This window comes from Emys orbicularis, chromosome 5 (assembly GCF_028017835.1).
Source record: "Emys orbicularis isolate rEmyOrb1 chromosome 5, rEmyOrb1.hap1, whole genome shotgun sequence".
Lineage (NCBI taxonomy): Eukaryota > Metazoa > Chordata > Testudines > Emydidae > Emys > Emys orbicularis.
Genome location: NC_088687.1, coordinates 88,469,348 through 88,488,861, shown reverse-complemented (window position 1 = coordinate 88,488,861; position 19,514 = coordinate 88,469,348). Strand labels below are relative to the sequence as shown.

The 19,514-nt window shown below is 40.8% G+C and overlaps 1 protein-coding gene across 1 annotated transcript in view; it reads left to right on the top strand.

Annotated features, from left to right (window-relative positions):
- The first annotated feature begins 264 nt into the window (after positions 1-264).
- Positions 265-19,514, top strand: part of ZDHHC2 (zinc finger DHHC-type palmitoyltransferase 2) — a 42,818-nt gene continuing 23,568 nt past the window's right edge. Inside the window, exons 1-4 of the mRNA XM_065404979.1 lie at positions 265-287; positions 10,691-10,785; positions 16,898-17,018; positions 18,165-18,234. Of these exons, the coding sequence (XP_065261051.1) occupies positions 266-287; positions 10,691-10,785; positions 16,898-17,018; positions 18,165-18,234 (308 nt within the window). The 5' untranslated portion in view covers position 265. The remainder of the gene's footprint in view (positions 288-10,690; positions 10,786-16,897; positions 17,019-18,164; positions 18,235-19,514) is intronic.

Sequence of the window (19,514 nt, the reverse complement as noted above, 5' to 3'; positions counted from 1 at the left end):
CACCACTGCTCAGCTCTGGCTTGGTGTGGATAATTTATTTAATCATCACAAAAAACCAACACCGTAAACACATTTTAATAAAAGCATGATTCAGTGTAAAAATACAGTGTGTCCAAACTTGAAGTTTTGATGTTTGTTTACAATCGAAGGAATGTTGGGGAAACTAATGTTTGGAATATTTGATTTAGGACTTTATCTGTTTCCAAATAATAGCAAATCATGTTTTTTATTTTATTTCTCTTTTCTTTTCTTTTTTGCAGTATCTATGGCAAATATTGGAGAAAAAGGTAAGATATATATCTTAAACAATATTGTCATTTAATGAAGCTGAGCAATACAAAAGAAAAATAAGCAGGCCTTTTGATCATTTAAAAATAATCAGACCTGTACCTCAAATTTATTGCAAAATCATGTATATCACATTAACTGGATCTATGAATCTGACTTACAAAAAGCTAATCTATTGTTTTTAGGACCACTGTTTTATCTGTAAGAAGTAAGGTTTTAAAAAATAGTGATTTTTAGTTTTCTCAAGTTTGTAGTACTAGGTCTGTTTCCTTCCTTATCTGTACAGTCCTGTTTAAGGAGGCCCTTTTGAAAAAAAGTACTTTAAAATATGTGAATTTTAGTGGAAACAAAAGGTACCTCTGGAGACGGGCAGTAATAGTGAAAGCTTTTCCAGTGCTCACTTGACTAGAAAAAAATCTACTTCTGTTGGATGAGGTTAATTAATTCTCTACACCTATTTAATATTTGATATGTCTGTAGAGACAGCCAGCAGAGAGATCAGGTGTGATGTGGTTTCTATTATGTGGACATCTGTTCAGTCAGGACTTTGATAATCAAACTTCCTTCACTTTGAGCTCCAAATAGCCATTACATGGTAAAGAGAGGAAACCTGCATTTTCCAAGTACCTCTAATGGGAAATGTTGACATTTTGAAATTGCATTCCATTCTGAAGCAGAATAAACTCAAAATAATGGCAATATTTACAAAACAAAAAAAATCCAAAAAGCTTCAGATTGGAAATTACAACATTTTTATCAAAAACTAAACAAGTCAAATTGTTGAAACAGATTTTGTCATTTCAAATTAACATTTGTGAAATTAAAAAAAGCCTTCTAAATGTCCATTCGAACAAACAATTCTTCCAATTGGAAAATTGAAAACTTGTATTGAAATTTCAATGAAACCACATGTCTGACAGGAAAATTTGTTTGAAAAATGTCAACCGCTCTAATAGCAATGTTGTTTGCTTAGTACTTGCCTAGTCTGGATTAGATCTAGAAATTTCCAAATGACCCCCGCGCCCCCCCCCCCACACACACACACAAAATAAACAGATGAACATACTTTCTTCAAACTTTTCAGAAAAAGACTGAGAACAAGCATGAATAATTTCAGCTAGAAGGATTTTTTTCAGAATTATAAACCCTTGAAAATAGAGGATTGGAATGAAAGTGCCTTCTCAGTCATCACTAGAATTGCTCCCTCTAGGCTATATTACTTTCAAGTTTATTAAAGTAGCATCTAGGAAAATGTACAGGGTAGCTCAGGGATGCAAGTCTCTCCCTCCCCCTCCCCCCCCCCGCACACTTTTAAAAGTAATGGTTCAGTTTTTTCTTGTGCTTGTGTGATTCCAGTAGTTTTTGTGTTGGCACATATGTGGTTCTCAGTGAAGGAGTGAGTTTTGTCAAGTTAAAACAACAAGGAGTTCTTGTGGCACCTTAGAGACTAACAAATTTATTTGGTAGTCTCTAAGGTGCCACAAGGACTCCTCGTTGTTTTTGCTGATACAGACTAACACGGCTACCCCTCTGAAACCTGTCAAGTTAAGAAATTCAAAATAATCAAATTTTGTGCAATTCATGATTTACATTAATGATCCGTTTGACATGTGTAAACTTAAAACATATCCGTAGTTCCCCATACCTGATCTGAGAATTTTGAAACAATAATACCAGTGGAGTTTCCTGCCCTTCCATGCAGAGACCAGATGGTGGTTCTGCAATAATTCCCTTGTAGTGCACTATATGGCACTCAAAATTCCCATTTTTATAATAGGCAGCATTGGTAGTCCTGCCTATATTTCCCATAAAACCCAGTTTTCAGTTGCTTATAACTTTGGCAAGCTTTAACCACTCAGGATGAAATTTCCTGTGCTGACTGTCTGCCTCAGGCTGAATGTTTATGGAGAGTTTCAGCAAAAATAGTTCAGCCATTTCTGAGAATGAGATTAGAGAAAAATACATCGTTTTGCCCATATTTTTGATTTTAAAAAATCTTACAACTATTTCATTGATAAACTCTAGTGCCTCCGCGCTTTGGAGCAAGGCTCAGAATTTGGCAGGTGGATTGCTTTTGTGTCAGAGATGTGCCTAGAAAAACTGCAAATTTGGCCAAGTTATAGCCTTTGAAAAATTTCAGGGACTTGGAAGTAGAGACCAGAGAAGGAGACTAGGATCGAATGGGCGAGGAGACTGGAACCGAGATGAGAAGCCCAGTGGGAGCAGAGACTCAGATGAGGTGCTGGGGAGGAAAACATGAGACTGAGGGAGGGGATAAAGACATATTGGGTCAGGCTTACGGGGAACAGGGGCAGAAGAGTCAGTGAGCACTAGAACAGTGGTTCTCAACCAGGGGTCTGGAGCCGCCAAGCAGGGCCAGCGCTAGACTTGCTGGGCCCAGGGCAGAAAGCCGAAGCCCCACCACATGGGACTGGAACCCCTGGGGCTGCAGCTGAAGCCTGAGCAATGTAGCTTCATGGGGGCCGCCTGTGGCATGGGGCCCTAGGCAATTGCCCTGCTTGCTACCCCTTAACGTTGGCCCTGGCTTTTTATATGCAGAAAACCAGTGCTTGGGCCCAAGTGGGCCATGGAGGTTTTTATAGCATGTTGGGGGGGCCTCACAAAGAAAAAGGTTGAGAACCCCTGCACTAGAACATGTTACACTGCAGTACCTGGGATGGAACCCAAGATTCCTGAGTCTCTCTGTTCTTTTGCAGTCCATGTGTGTGCCTCATCCTTTCTAATACTGGTCCATATGGAGAATGACAACCTACTACTGCTATCAGTTTCTCCTTTGACACAAGTTCTGTGAGTCTAAAGAAGGGGTGGGCAGACTATGGCCCATGGGCCACATCCGGCCCACCAGCTGATTTAATCCGGCCCTTGAGCTCCCTCTGGGGAGCAGGGTCTGGTGCTTGCCCCACTCCCACACTCCAACCGGGGAGCGGGGTTGGGGGATGCTCCGCGCGTGCGTGCCATGGCTCCCGGAAGCAGCGGCATGTCCTCCCTCCGGCTCCTACGTTTAGGGGCAGCCCGGGGGCTCTGCACGCTGCCCCATCCGCAGGCACCGCCCCCGCAGCTCCCATTGACTGCAGTTCCTGGCCAATGGGAGCTGTAGGCGGCACCTGCAGATGGGACAGCATGCAGAGCCACCTGGCTGCATCTCCACGTAGGAGCTGGAGGGGGGATATGCTGCTGCTTGAGGTAAGCGCTGCCCGGAGCCTGCACCTCTGACCTCCTACCCCAGCCCTGATCCACCTCCGAATCTCTCAGTCCCAGTCCAGAGCACCCTCCTGCACCCCAAACCCCTCATCCCCAGCCCCACCCCAGAGCCTGCACCCTCAGCTGGAGCCCTCACCTTCTCTCCCCCCCCCATGCCCCTGCCCCAGCCCTGATCCCCCTCCTGACCTCCGAACCACTTGTTCCCAGCCTGGAGCACCCTCCTACACCCCAAATCCCTCATCTCCCAGCCCCACCCCAGAGCCTGCACCTCCAGCCAGAGCCCTAATCCTCTGCCCCAGCCCGGAGCCCCCTCCCACACCCTGAACTCCCCTTTTCTGGCCCCACCCCAGAGCCAGCACCTCCAGCAAGAGCCCTCACCCCCTCCTGCACCCAGCCCCAACTTTGTGAGCATTCATGGACCGCCATACAATTTCCATACCCAGATATCGCCCTTAGGCCAAAAGGTTTGCCCATCCCTGGTCTAAAGGTTCCAACTCTGCTGATGACCCATGTCAGTATCAATATGATGCCAAGTGATGGAATTTGTTTTCACTTTGCCTTTTTAATAATGTAAGAAATGAGACACACAATCACTACGTTAAAGGAACGTTAAGGTTGCAAAGTCAAGCACTGAAAAGTTAGGAAATGCAGAATTAAGTTTGCCTGTGAAATCTTAATTTAGCCCCCTTTTGTGTATGTCTTATGATAGTATGAGATCATGTAAATAAGACTGTTTGTTTGTTTTTTCCATAAAACTCCTGCCTCATTCAGTGCACAGGATGGACCTATCAGGGGATCAAACAGGGTTGTGTAGTAAAAGAGGCTGTTCTCTGTAGGAACCCCTGGTTCATTTGTTGCAGAAGTTGGAAGGTGTGTGGGGAATGAGTTGAGATTATAGGAAGAGAAAGTAGTCTCATGGTTATGCACTTGAATGCTGCCCTGGAAAATGGGATACTGTCCCAGCCTCTGCAACAGAGATGCTGGGCAAGTTGCTTAAACCAAACTTTCCACAGGTGGTCACTAGGTGTGTTTGCCTCATTTTCTGGGTGCCCAACTTGATACTCTGGGATCTGATTTACAGAAGAACTGAGCACTCACAGTTGCAAATGCAGTCAATGGGAGTTGTGCTTTGAACATATAAAGTGCTATATAATGCTAAGTACTCTGAAAAAAACAGGTCCTTGTCATCTCAAATTGGGCACCCAAAATTAATAGAAACTTTTTTGACTTAATCCCTCTGTGCCTCAGATCGCTCTCTGTAAAATGAGGTAATAGCCCCCCCAACCTCACCTCACAGTGATAGACAATTCATTAGTGTTTGTGCAGGGCCAGCTCCAGGTTTTTTGCTGCCGCCGAAGCAACAAAAAAAAAAAAGAGCTGCCTCCAAAGGGCCGGAATGCCGCCCCTTGAGAAGTGCCACCCCAAGCACATGCTTGGAACGCTGGTGCCTAGAGCCGGCCCTGTGTTTGTGAAGCACTTGGATTCTATAGCGATGAGCAGGGGCGGCTATATGTTTTTTGCCGCCCCAAGCACGGCAGTCAGTCGGCCACCGGCGGCATGCCTGCAGGCAGTCCGCGGTCACGCGGATTTCGGCAGCGTTTCTGCGGGTGATCTGCCAGTCCCGTGGCTTTGGCGTACCCGCCGCCAAAACCGTGGGACCAGCAGACCTCCCGCAGGCACACCGCCGAAGGCCGCCTGACTGCCACCCTCACATCGACCAGCAGGCCGCCCCCCGCGGCTTGCCGCCCCAGACACGCGCTTGCTGCGCTGGTGCCTGGAGCCGCCGCTGGCGATGAGTGATATAGAAAAGCCAATGATGAAAGTATTAATTTTGTATTGTGAACGGGGTTTGATTAGTATGCAGTAAATAAAGCCTAGGACCACTTGTAAAATGAGGATAATAAAAAACATTGAATAGCTATTCATTGAGTAAACTGTTCGTTCTGGGTACTGAGTGAGGCAGGTGTCCTTTGGGGGGAAAAACATCATGTGATCACGTAATTAAAGCGTGTATTGTAATGCATACATAGATGGGTATTCAGGCAACCTTAATTCTGGCAGCTCCTAACTTCTGAGTGCTTCGCTTCTCAACCTTAATGTTCTTTTAACGTATTTTTGAGTGTAATTATAATTACAGTTTATTTGATATTTATATTGCACCAGAAAAGTCCTCTGATTTATCATCATTCTGTGCCATGAATGTGTGTGGTGCTGTCATCATATTGTTGTAAATCATAATGGAAAGTAAACAATATGCTGAATTGCATATTGTGTTGTCAATTAATGGGTTTATTGTTTTTCAAAATCATCCCTGCAAAAGGATTTCCCCCTTTTCCAAGTGTGTTCTGTAGTGTCATGAATGTTTCCCATTTTCTATACAGTAACTTGTACTGGGTATGAAGTGCACTGCAATATTTTGTGCTGTGTCAGTGCCATGAAGGAGAACAGTTTGAATAGCCCTTGTTAATTACTTTAATTGTGAATTTCTCTGTCAGTGGTCCACAGTACCGTATAGTTCTTTATTATATACTGCAGTTAATTCCTGTTTAATTCTGTCATAACCCATCACTCTTTGTCATGTCCCGTCACTGTGGAGGGATTATGTAGCCTCGTGAACTAGGATGTGTATTTTTTTGATCAACAGTGCTTGCCTAATGCTTCTACCATTATCTGCTCTGTTCACATTAGCTAAGGCTTGGCTTAATTCTGGCCATCCCCCTTTTCCTCCTGACACAAAGCAATGAAGATGGTCAGGTCATTTTTTCTTTGATTATCAATGATTGCTTGAAAGTATGAATGAATTGTGAGTATTCTATTCATGTTGTTTCCATTATGCATTTGTATAATGGATTATGTAACATTTTTGAAAAAGATGACACTTGCTTTTGAAAAGAGCAAAAGGGAGTTTTTCATTTTGACAAGAGAATTTACATGTTTGTGCTGAGCAGTGCCAGGCTTTTAAGAACCTTTTGCATGTAGAGGTGATAGCTTCTTCATAAGGGCTGACACTTGATTTATAATATAAGCCCTATTTTAGCCTTGCTCCCGCCTGTAAAATACTCAAAATGGTAATTTCCTCTTCAAATTTTGCATAAATAGTCTGTGGCCAGAGAACCATTTTTGTTCAAATTTGAGGTAATTCAGACACTAAGGGTATTAATCATATCTTTAAAATTCTTGTTAATGATACTTTTACCTACTAAAAGAGACTGATCCCAGCAGATTCTTCATTTCCTATACACTCCCCTCAATTTTCTGCTTTTGGCTTCATTAGCACTAGCTGTTCCATTCCAGGAGAATCTGTTCTTTCTTCTTTACCACCTTAGCCAATTTTGTTATTCCTCATTCCTCTTTAGGGAAACAAAATGTAGAGGGAAAAGGTGGGAATGTTTTTTTAAATCATCTGGGGCTGTTGAGAAGACTCCAGGAAATGAGCCTACCTGTATCCCCATGCCACATTTATGAGGGAAGAAAGTGCAGCTGTCCTTCATTTCCATGACTCTGGACACAAGACTGCCTTCACCCAGAACAACGTTGACTCATTGGAATCTGCTCAAAGGCAGCTGGACATGGATGCTGATGTAGTTCTCTGGGGTAAACTCTTCAGCACCTCATCTGCAGGTTAAATATGGTGGTGTGTAAAGTTTCCTGCACAGTAGCAGGCTTTCCAGCAGCACTGCCAGTCCCAGTATGAGAGAGGCTGGTGGTACACCCTCTTGTCCTGTGGATAAGTTAGTTCTCTTTCACCCATAGATGTAGGGAGAAGGTGGCAGAACTCTCTCTTCACTCACTAACTCACTCAGGGAGGTATGTGGTAGAATCTTCCCTCATGGGCATGATACACCTTTGATTCCAGCAAATGGAGGGAGAAGAAATTTGTGGGGCTAAAGAAAAAGATGTAATACTGTGGAATCCGTGGCATCTGTCCATGAAGTGCCATTACCAAATTACTTTGTCACTCTTCACAGGACTAGGGTATTGTCTGCTACCATGTCCATATCAGTCAGTAGTGGAGAGGTGGCAGCTGCCAGCGTCACTTTATCGGAGCACAACACAGGAAGCTCAGTTTCAACTCCTGTAGTCCCCAGAGAACTCCTAAGCAGCCCAGTGTTTCTCCCTTAGTTGCAGTTTAGTGTGTCTGCAGAATTGCTAAACTCTTCAGGCTTTCCCTGGCCACCCTAGCTCCACAGTGAGACTTCATAGATTTCCAGGGACCTTTCTATCCCAAACCTAATTCCCAGACTCCATACCTCAAGGCATTGAATCTGGTATGTCAGTGGAATAAAACTTTCACTGGATAGTGGTTCCTTCCTCCTACTTAAAAATGGAGATGAAATTGAGATCTGTTTCCCAGTATTGTAGAGGTAAAATGTACAGGGAATAACACTCACAAATTAGCAAAAGGATATAGTACAGAGAAAGTCATATAATCAATATTTGCTTTCTTACCCATGTTTTGTACCATCATCATATTACTTATTTTCAAAATAGCAGATATTGACCTTGAGGCAATATGTATTATAGAGTAAATACAAATTGTTCTGACAAATGATTAAAGCTATCAAATAAAGTGACCAGTGCAGATGTTGATGTAATAAAGTGATATTTGCTTGCTATTGACCTGTGATATTCTGACTGATCTGAAGAATAGACTTACTCTTTGCCGAAGCCAGTCATCAGACTCCAGTTTGTCCTGTTTAGCAAAGTACCATACAGTATGGTTTGATTCAGGTTTTTGTTTTTACAAATAAGTTAACTTATGACTGGCATGTGAACTGAGAATACATTTTTAAAGAGTTTCTGCTTGTCTTTAACTTTAACAAAAATTCAGTGCCAGCTACATTATTCCACTATTACTTTTGATATTTTGAACTCACGAAAGTGGGGAAATTCAGAACGGAAGTTGTTGCTACAACTTTTACTCTGCCTTCTTGCATGTGTGCATTATGGAAACGTCATTAGCACTGAGTAATCTGGCGTACTACTTGGCAAATGTTGCCAACTCCCTCAACTTTTTCACAATGGCTTCAGCCCCAGTCAAAATCATGCCAATCTCACAATGATGAGAGACGCTCCAGACCACTAGTGAATTTGAGCCCTTTGATTGGCTGCTCGCCCTGCTTGAGTACCTCCTGGGGCAGAATAACCAATCAGAGCTGCTACAGGGTGCTGTGTCCCTCTCTCCCTCGCAATCCGAAGCCGTTTTCATAGGAGGGAGCTAAAGGGCCCAGTAGCATCTGGCCTGGGAGGGGCCAGAGGGTGGTGAAGAGCTGCCCCCCACCCAAGCCTGCTGGAAGAGAGGAGATTCTGCTGTAGCCCCCCCTCAGAGGGAGAAGAAATGAGGCTTGTGGAGGGGCAGAACTGATGACTGGAGTTGGAAGGGGAAGAAATAATTGCCAGGCAGGGGACATGCGGATGAGAGATCCTTCAACAGGAGCCAAAATCACCTTACCCAATAAATTTGGGAGTGTGGGTAACAGTAATTGTCACACACACACACAGGTGTGTGTGTGGGGGGGGGTGGAGTTAAAAAAATAATCAGAAGACAGACCAAAAAAACACAATATAGTCTTTCCCCCCCTAAATCTCTTCATTTTTGGGGGGGGTCAATCTTGCAGGTTTTGGGAGTGCGATTCATGATTTTTTTATCTCTTGAGGTTGGCAGTACTGTAATACCCAAAACCCTGGGCTAATTCTATAGTGGTAATGTTTCACACACTAGAGGGGGACTGGATTGTCTTATCTATAGCCACAGACAGTGCCATGCAGTGGAAATGGTCCACTTCCACTTTGTGTGAGTGGTTCTAGGGAAGCTGTGTAAGGAGTGTACACATGTGCAGGCATTTTGTGTGGTGTAGAGACCACTTGCACAGCAGGGGCAGAGCATTCTGTGCAGATCCTCTCTCCAGTTCATCATATAGGGTATGTGTAAGCGCCGCGTGCAGCAGCTGTACAGCATGCTGCAGCCTGGAGGAATGGGATGGATTCTTCTTTTCTGCACATCTTGGTATCTGGTCAGGCTACTTGGAGTGGGCACTGGAGTTTGGCTTTGTCCTTCGTTACAGTGACTATGCTATATGTTAATGTGAGGGATATCAAAAATACTGAACAATTATTGGACGTACAATGAGTGGTGTTCATAAAATTTCACCATCCACTTAAGACAGATTTGCTGACATAGTTCTCAATGTAAGCATAGAGAATGTGACAAAATACCACAACACAGTAAATCTTGATTGTACTATTAAGAGCGACAAGAACACATCACAATGGATCTAAAGAATAAACTGTTTTGACCGTTTAAAAACCTGCATTTGGACTGTGTAACAACAAAACTACCATAAACAAATAACTAGTACACATTAAGGCTAATATTCAAATCCAAATGTATCCATGTACAGTATCTGAAAGATTCTCATAGCCTGTGCAGCATAAAGTTTAGGTCGTTTTATTCCCTTTCTTGCACAGCTAACGATTTCACATATGGCTCATAATACTGAAAGGGAGGGAAGGATCGATTAAGTTTATCCAATGCATCCAGGAAAATACTGGAAGTACTTCGTGTTTTTTGCTTTTACTGATTAGGGTTTTACTACCTTAATTCAGTTGAATGTTTATAGTTAATATTTTTTACAACAGTAAATTTTTGTTTAAGGTTTCAGTGCAACATCTTGTTTACCAATATCATTACACTGTATTAAACTGATATATTTGTGTATACCTGTATGCTTAAGGCTGTTTAAAAAAAAAAAAATAATAAGTAGTGATTTTTTTCTTCTTCAAAAGTTGCAGGCAAAGTAGGGCAGCAGGACAGAAGAGATGCCATGTGTTCCACTTGTCGATCAAAGGCAACCATGATGGAGGGGTGGCTGGACCAAATCTGAATGATTGGCATTGCAACCCTGTGTGCCAAGTTTGGGATTTGACCTACCTGCTGCATGGGCAGCCAGGCCAAATTAGCATTGCAACATGGCACATGGGGTCACAATGCCACTAACATTTGCAGAAACTATTAAAAGTTGTAGTGTGTGTTAAAAGTTGCAGTTTCTGCAACAAAATTGTGGCACATGATTTTCTTACAGCCTTAATGATGCTGATAGTTTGCGTATATAATGTAATTAATATGCTGCTGTTGTTCTCTTCTGTATAATATATTAATTACATCCCTCTTTAATTTTAGTTGTGTGCCTGATTGCCTATCACCTATTTTTCATGCTGTTTGTCTGGTCTTACTGGAAAACAATCTTTACATTACCAATGAATCCTTCAAAAGAAGTAAGTTGAGATTTGGGACAAATTACATTTATGTTAGTTTCTGATATATGCCGTTTTCAGGTGATTTTAAGTGGTCAAATGACATTTCGGAGGCTGGATAACTTTACACTTTATACCTTGTATACCTGAAGGTCACCAGTTCTAATGTGGCCCTGGCTGCTAGTGATAAGTGATTGTTACCATCATGTTGGTGGTTTGATATATTATGGGAAAGAAATTAAATGTAGCAAACGTTTGTGTGCTAACAGAGGACAATAAAATAAAAATGTTTTAGTTAGGGAGATGTTCACTCTTTGGGGAGTAGTGCACATAAATATATAATTTTTTGCAAATTTATTTGAGATGGAGTGTTTTAAGTTCTCACCTTAGTTCAGCTGTCCTATTGTCCTAGTGTCAGTTATATTCTGAAAAATCACTTTTGCCTACCATTCAAAAAGTACTGGTTTCTGAACATACACAATCAAGTCCTCATGCTGTCATTGCACGAAGGGGTAAGAGGGACTTCTAAAGTGGACACCCCCTACTGGCTCAGCCAGAGAGAGGCTCACTTGTGGGTCACCTTGTAGAACAGCTGCCTACAGACTTTGAGAATCCCAATTAGTCTTTGCTCAGGTAAGGTCTAGGATGTTCATACTGTAAGTCCAGCTACAGTTGACTCAGCTAATCAGTTAAATATAAATTTTAATGTCTAGTTATAATACTACAGAGGGATAGGAAGGATCCACTTGTCTGGAGGAGTATGAGGAAGATGGAGCAGAATGCTGGATTCATCCTAATAAGCTCCAAGAATAGTACATGTTGCCTCTTGAATCAGGTTTACTCTCTAGGTACCATTCTTTGAAGCATATGGAACTTTCACACCGGGAATTGGAAAAACTAGAAGACAAAATTATGCTTCTCTTATGCACTACAATCATTGGAACTACGTGTGTGAGTAAAACAGGCAGGATTTGGCCCTAATTTTGAAGAATAGTTATCTTTTGCTCTTTCAAAGTATTCACTACATAAGCAAGAAGTACGTTTTCCTGTCTAATTTATCCAGTTACCATACTATGGACTCACTACCATGCCTCCATAGTTGAGGTTGCATTAAGAGTTTTTATTTTGTTCCCCTCATCCTCATCTGTTTCATCTCAGAAAGCAAACTGGTTGAAATTTTCTGGATAATGTAAAAGAGAAGGATAATTTTTCACCCAGAAAATTTCATGGCTCTGCAGTAGTTTCCATATCCAAGTTAATCAAAACTTAACAGCTTGAAAAAATCATGCAGAGCTTCAGAAAATGTTCTTAATCTCCACTGCTTCCGCCACAGGGTTCACTTTTAAACTCCCAAATTGGCACATGTACTTTGGCCTACATTGAGCATAGACTTGTAAAGTCATGGAGCTTTTTTAAAAGGTGAATAACTAACAATGTAGATGTCATTTTTAAATGGAATCCCCTTCATTATATTTGGTGTATGAAAGTAAACCATCTCTATTAGCCAACCAAACCAGCTGCAACCTTCTGCCTCCCTGCCCTCTTGGACACTCCCTTATTCCCTCATGGGCCTTGCACAACACCCCACCCTCCTCCATTGGCCCTCACCCCGCAAGTAAGCTAAATAAACTGGCCATGCTTAACTAGCCAAAATTGTCTTCAGGGCTGGGATGGATGTGGAGACCTATGTTACTCCTCCTTCTCCGTCCTGAGCTCCAGATGTCCACTGCTTTAGTGCTGCTAATATGAGGGGGAAAGGAGTCCAGGAGATCTGGCTGTATTTTAAAGAAGCCTTATTGAGGGCACAGGAACAAACCATCCCGATGTGCAGAAAGAATAGCAAATATGACAGGCGACCAGATTGGCTTAACAGTGAAATCTTCGGTGAGCTTAAACTCAAAAAGAAAGCTTAAAAGAAGTGGAAACTTGGACAGATGACTAGGGAGGAGTATAAAAATATTGCTTGAGCATGCCGGGGTGTAATCAGGAAGGCCAAGGCACAATTGGAGTTGCAGCTAGCAAGGGATGTGAAGAGTTTCTACATGTATGTTAGCAACAAGAAGGTCAGGGAAAGTGTGGGACCCTTACTGAATGGGGGAGGCAACCTAGTGACACATGATGTGGAAAAAGCTGAACTACTCAATGCTTTTTTTGCCTCGGTCTTCACAGACAAGGTCAGCTCGCAGCCGCTGCACTGGGCAACACAGTATGGGGAGGAGGTGAGCAACCCTTAGTGGTAAAAGAACAGGTTAAGGACTATTTAGAAAAGCTGGACATGCACAAGTCCATGGGTCCAGAACTGCATCCAAAGGTGCTGAGGGAGTTGGCTGATGTGATTGCAGAGCCATTGGCCATTATCTTTGAAAATTCGTGGCGATCGGGGGAGATCCCGGACAATTGGAAAAAGGCAAATATAGTGCCCATATTTAAAAAAGGGAAGAAGGAGAACCAGGGGAACTACAGACCGGTCAGCCTCACTTCAGTCTCTGGCAAAATCATGGAGCAGGTCCTCAAGGAATCCATTTTGAAGCACTCGGAGGAGAGGAAAGTGATCAGGAACAGTCAACGTGGATTCACCAAGGGCAAGTGATGCCTGACCAACCTGATTGCCTTCTATGATGAGATAACTGGCTCTGTGGATATGGGGAAAGCGGTGGATGTGATATATCTTGACTTTTTAGCAAAGTTTTTGATACGGTCTCCCACAGTATTCTTGCCAGCAAGTTAAAGAAGTATGGATTGGATAAATGGACTATAAGGTGAGTAGAAAGCTAGCTAGATTGTCGGGCTCAGCGGGTAGTGATCAATGGCTCAATGTCTAGTTGGCAGCCGGTATCAAGCAGAGTGCCCCAGGGGTCGATCCTGGGGCTGGTTTTATTCAACATCTTTATTAATGATCTGGATGATGGGATGAATTACACCTTCAGCAAGTTCGTAGATGACACTAAGCTGGGGAGAGAGGTAGATACGCTGGAGGGTAGGGATAGGGTCCAGTGTGACCTAGACAAATTAGAGGATTGGGCCAAAAGAAATCTGATGAGGTTCAACAAGGACAAGTGCACAGTTCTGCACTTAGGACGGAAGAATCCCATGCACCGCTACAGGCTGGGGACCGACTGGCTAAGCAGCAGTTCTGCAGAAAAGGACCTGGGGATTACAGTGGATGAGAAGCTGGATATGAGTCAGCAGTGTACCCTTGTTGCCAAGAAAGCCAATGGCATATTGGGCTGTATTAGTAGGAGCATCGCCAGCAGATCGAGGGAAGTGATTATTCCTCTTTTTCGGCACTGGTGAGGCCACACCTGGAGTTATTGCGTCCAGTATTGGTCCCCCCACTACAGAAGGGATGTGGACAAATTGGAGAGAGTCCAGTGGCGGGCAACAAAAATTATTAGGGGACGTGGGCACATGACTTACGAGGAGAGGCTGAGGGAACTGGGCTTATTTAGTGTGCAGAAGAGAAGAGTGAGGGGGGACTTGATAGCAGCCTTCAACTACTTGAAAGGGGGTTCCAAAGAGGATGGAGCTAGGCTGTTCTCAGTGGTGGCAGATGACAGAACAAGAAGCAATGGTCTCAAGTTTCAGTGGGGGAGGTCTAGGTTAGATATTAGGAAACACTATTTCAGTAGGAGGGTGGTGAAGCACTGGAATGGGTTACCTAGAGAGGTGGTGGAATCTCCATCCTTAGAGGTTTTTAAGGCCTGGCTTGACAAAGCCCTGGTTGGGATGATTTAGTTGGTGTTGGTCCTGCTTTGAGCAGGGGATTGGACTAGATGACCCCCTGAGGTCTCTTCCAACCCTAATCTTCTATGATTCTATGCTCCTACTCCAAACCCACAACTTTGGCTCCCATATTCCCCTCACCACCACCCAGAAAAAATACTCAAGATAATTAAATGACATAAGTTATACAGGGGGAAGTAGTGAGAGCACCATCCAATACACGTAGGTAAATACGTTATGGATGTGCTTGTCATGTGACCTCCATAATTGCAGGTCAACTAAGAGTCCTTTTGTAAATCATATTTTAACCATCCTACTCTCCACAAACCCCACTACCATTTTATAGCAAAGAGCTATTACTATGAAAAGTTTTATGATTAAGAAGAAGAAAATGTTCAGACGTGTAGGAGGAAAAACTTCAAGTGGCAAGCACTCATCATGAGCCTTTTTTCAAAAAGTATAAATCATTTGCTTTTCACTGGTTTATGCACAAGAATTGGATAGTAAGTTTGATGCTGAATTGCTTATGTAACCTTAACTTGTGATTTCCATGGTTAACGTTGGGCTTTTTCAAATGCCCTCCCTCCCCCCCCTTTTTTTTTTAAACTTGGGAACTATGAACACTTTTACAAATAATTTATCATGAAAAATCATTGCGGAATTGAACTGTTTATTTAGAGAAACATTCTGCAACAATACAGTCATCAGTGACTTCTGTTGAGCTTAATTTAGCAACATTTGCTGTATCTTTTTGTGGGGAAATATTAAAAAAAAATTAAGTTAATCTATTTTTCATTTGGTATTTACATGCTACGATTTTTATAATTATACTCTTTTGGAATGTCGGGTTGTGCATGAAGACTATATAGGAATAATTAGAAGAGGGATCCACTCAAATTCTTATAGACGAATTTCAATAAAAGATGTTGAGAAAAGGCTGCTACTGAGTGCTAATCATATGATAAATCATTAATTAAACCTGGGGTGGAAAGCAACTATTTCATGTTGTTAGAGTTTAAAATGGACTATCGGATTAAATGCAGCAAATTTAGGTATTAGAAGGCAATGTCTACTGTTCCAGTAGTGCTTTTGAACTTCATTGTCAGCGACATTATGCAACAACATCCTTGTTCAGCAGTGTAGAAACAGATGCTAAAGGACAGGTCTACTGGACATCATTCCTTTAATTACAAGTAATTTAGTGCTACAAAATACTCTGGATTCTATGTAAGCATAAAATGATGTACAGTAGAACCTCAGAGTTATGAAAACCTTGGGAATGGAGATTGTTCGTAACTCTGAAATGTTCATAACTTTGAACAAAATGTTATAGTTGTGCTTTCAAAAGTTTACAACTGAACATTGACTTAATACAGCTTGAAACTTTACTATGCAGAAGAAAAATGCTGTTTTTAACCATCTTAATTTGAATGAAACAAGCCCAGAAGCAGTTTCTTTACCTTGTCAAAATTTTTTTAAAAAAAGCTTTCCCTTTATTTTTTAGTAGTTTACATTTAACACAGTACTGTACTGTATTTGTCCTTTTTTGTCTCTGCTGCTGCCTGATTGCATACTTCCAGTTCCAAATGAGGTGTGTAGTTGTTCATAACTCTGAGGTTCTACTGTAATACTGCTCCTATTCCTTTATAAGGTTAAAGTAGCCATAACTCCCTAGTATGTTCTTCCTGTGCTGCTTGAGTAGTCTGCCAGGTGTGTTGAGGGAGAAAATTGACATTGCATAGTGTGCACTAATTTGTTGACTTTGCTAAGTATGATTCCTTAACACAATTCCCCTTCCTGCTTTCCTACCTATTGCGTATTATATTTTCTTTGCTCCTGCTTATGACATTGAAAGACTAAAGTAACTAACTTCTGTTCAGTAGCCAGTTGGATTTATTCTGTATCACAGGGGTGGACTTTGGGCTTGTCTAAAGGAACACTTAGTTTGTGTCAAGTTGGGATGTGAATTTAAATCTACTCTGCATTAGCCTGCTGCAGATGAACTGTGTGGACCCTGCTGACATGCATTAACAGTTCATTAATACGCTTTGACGTAGTCTTCTTTGAAACTTGTAGAGAGAATAGTAACCAAATGGTTTAAGGATATATCAATTAATCTTGCTTAATTTTAAACATTTGGAGTTCCTGTTTTACCTTAAGGAGAGCAATCAATATTAGGTTGATACACAGTGGAATCAGGAAATGTTTTAAATTGCTTTTGACTAAGAAGAGAAATAAAAAAACACCAAAACTTGAATTTGTGTCTCTTGGGAACAATGGGTTGTTTGCTACAGTATTTTACACATACACCATCATTATTTAACGAATACCTTTTCCTTTAGTCGGAGTAAAAGTCCATAAAGATGTAATTTTCTAGGCATTAGTAATTAAAAATTACATTATTTTCCAGTTCCATCTGTCATATGCAGACAAAGAACTGCTGGAAAGGGAGCCTAGAGGTGAAGCCCAGCAAGAAATTTTTAGGCGAGCAGCCAAGGACCTTCCTATCTATACAAGGACAATGTCTGGAGGTAAATGCTGTTTGTTTCTGTGGTCAATGAGACATGTGTCTTGGTACATTTCACTGTCAGTAGGAAGTGAGATTTTTAGATATTGTTTTAAAAAAATGAATTGTCTTTCAAAGCTTAAAAGAAAAAACTGACCTAAGAATGATGCCTATTATTATTATTATTTAGTAGAAATACATTATTTAACATACTGCAAATGCAGATTCTATGTAATAATGAGTAATTATGGTAATAGAATTAACAAGACACTAAAAACATAAAAAATGTTAATACTCAAATATTAGTCAAAGTTAATCTGATTTTTCTATTTTGCTTTATACACACCCACAATTTGTAACTGAAAACTGATTGAAAACACTCCAATATTATTAAAATCCTAACTAGTGTCAAGACTGGTTTCAAAAGCAGCACTAGTTTACCTGTAGTTATTTGATAGCTTGCAGTATTAACAAACACTACAAGAAGGTGAAATATATATTTTAAGGTGACGCAATTTGACTTTTATTTTTCATTCCTGAAAAGGTAAATATTAATATCAAATTGTCTATGGCACCTACTATTGTGGCACCTATGCACGTCCACTACAGTGATGAAGAAATATGAGCAAGAGCAAACGCCAAATCTGAAAACTAAACAAAGGCCTTACATTATATCATCAGTGTCATTAGTTTCAGATTATGCATGTCTGCCAAGTAAGCAAATCCTAAAGGCAATATACAAAATTAAATCTATTATTAGCATAAACTCCTAAAATGGCTTCTTAGAATTAATGTGAATTTATTTATTAATTACTAATCATGTTACATAGCCTTTTACTGTATTTTTAGGTTTTGCAATGCTGACTTTTCTTCATTTGAAAAGTAGCCTCAGTGAAAAGCTTTAATAATTAATCCAGAATGCAATTTGTTGGAATATTTCTCATGTGTATTAAAAATTCAAAGTGCACTTGATTAGTAGCTCTGAGCCAGCCTTTATATGAGGTGCTGAACACTTGCAACTCTCACTAAATTCAAATTGAATCACTTTATTGGAAGTTTCAGGGAATTCAGGATCTGATATAAATATTTATTTTGGAGTGGGTCTAACGATATTAAAATGTGCATAACCTTATGTTAGATCTAATATTACATGGATATTTTTTCTTCTCAGCAATCAGATACTGTGACAGATGCCAACTTGTAAAACCAGACCGCTGCCATCACTGTTCCGTGTGTGACAAGTAAGAACAATTTTTTAATGTTAAATAATAATTGTTAAATCTTGTTAATGCAAAAGAAAATAATTATAAAAAAATGCCTCTGCTAAATGGTAAAGAACTGAGCAATACATTTTTGCTACTTTCTTATTTATTACAAAAAAATATTTGGTGTTTTGTTACAAAGACACTCTGAAAGGTATTTTTAAAGGTTTGTTTCTGCTTTTAATTTTCTTTACAAATATCAAGAATGTTTACTTTTCTTTTTTTGTTTTTTATTGGACAATTTCTTGGGTGAGTTCAGGGAGGTGTGATTTAAATCAGTGATTAAAAGTACCAGTTTTAATCATGATCTAAATCAGCAAGCAGGAAACCTTGATTTAAATAATTAATTTTAATCTTGTATTACATCTGTACTTTTTAGTTATTTTTCTAAAGAGAGGTACTTTTCTCACTAGTAACCATTAAAACCTGTTGTTTTGTAACTAAATATAGCCTTTATTATCCATTTGATATTCTTTTTTGCTAACTTGTAGGATATACTATATCTGTATACATTTATTTAAGCAATTATATAGCTTAATATACATTTATTCAGATTTTTATTTTTTGATTGTCAGAAAATAGCAAATGAGCCATTTCTTGTTTTATGAGTTTTTTTTTTTTTAACTTGATATGTGTCAAGCTGCCTTTGCTTGGAAATTGGAATTCAATGAAAAATGAACAAAACCCAGCATTTTAAATTGTTTTTTTAATAAATAAAACGACCCTAAATGTGTAGGATACATAAAAAAAATCAGCTTCATCAAACAGTTTTGTATTTCAAACTGATTTATTAAACAAAAGAAGTATTGTCTGTAGTTAGTGAATTGAACAGTGATTCTGTCCACTATGTCCTTTGGGATTTTAGAACTAGTAGATCTCATCCTCACACCTTGTTTTTATTCAGGTATTGTAAGAGGAAAACAAGCATTCCTGCTTTTTCAGCTCCCAGTGGGTTGCTCAACTTTGAATGAACTAGTCATTGAACTGAGCTAGTTGAATAAACTGAATTTAAGCTGTTATTCTCTCTGCCCCTATCAAAAGCTAGGGCTACGTCTTCACTACGGGGGGGGGGGTGTCGAGTTAAGATACGCAAATTCAGCTACGCGAATAGCGTAGCTGAATTCGACATATCCGAGCTGACTTACCCTGCTGTGAGGACAGCGGCAAATCGACCTCCGCGGCTCCCCCGTCGATGGCGCTTACTCCTACCTGCGCTGGTGGAGTACAAGCGTCGATTTGGGGATCGATTGTCACGTCCC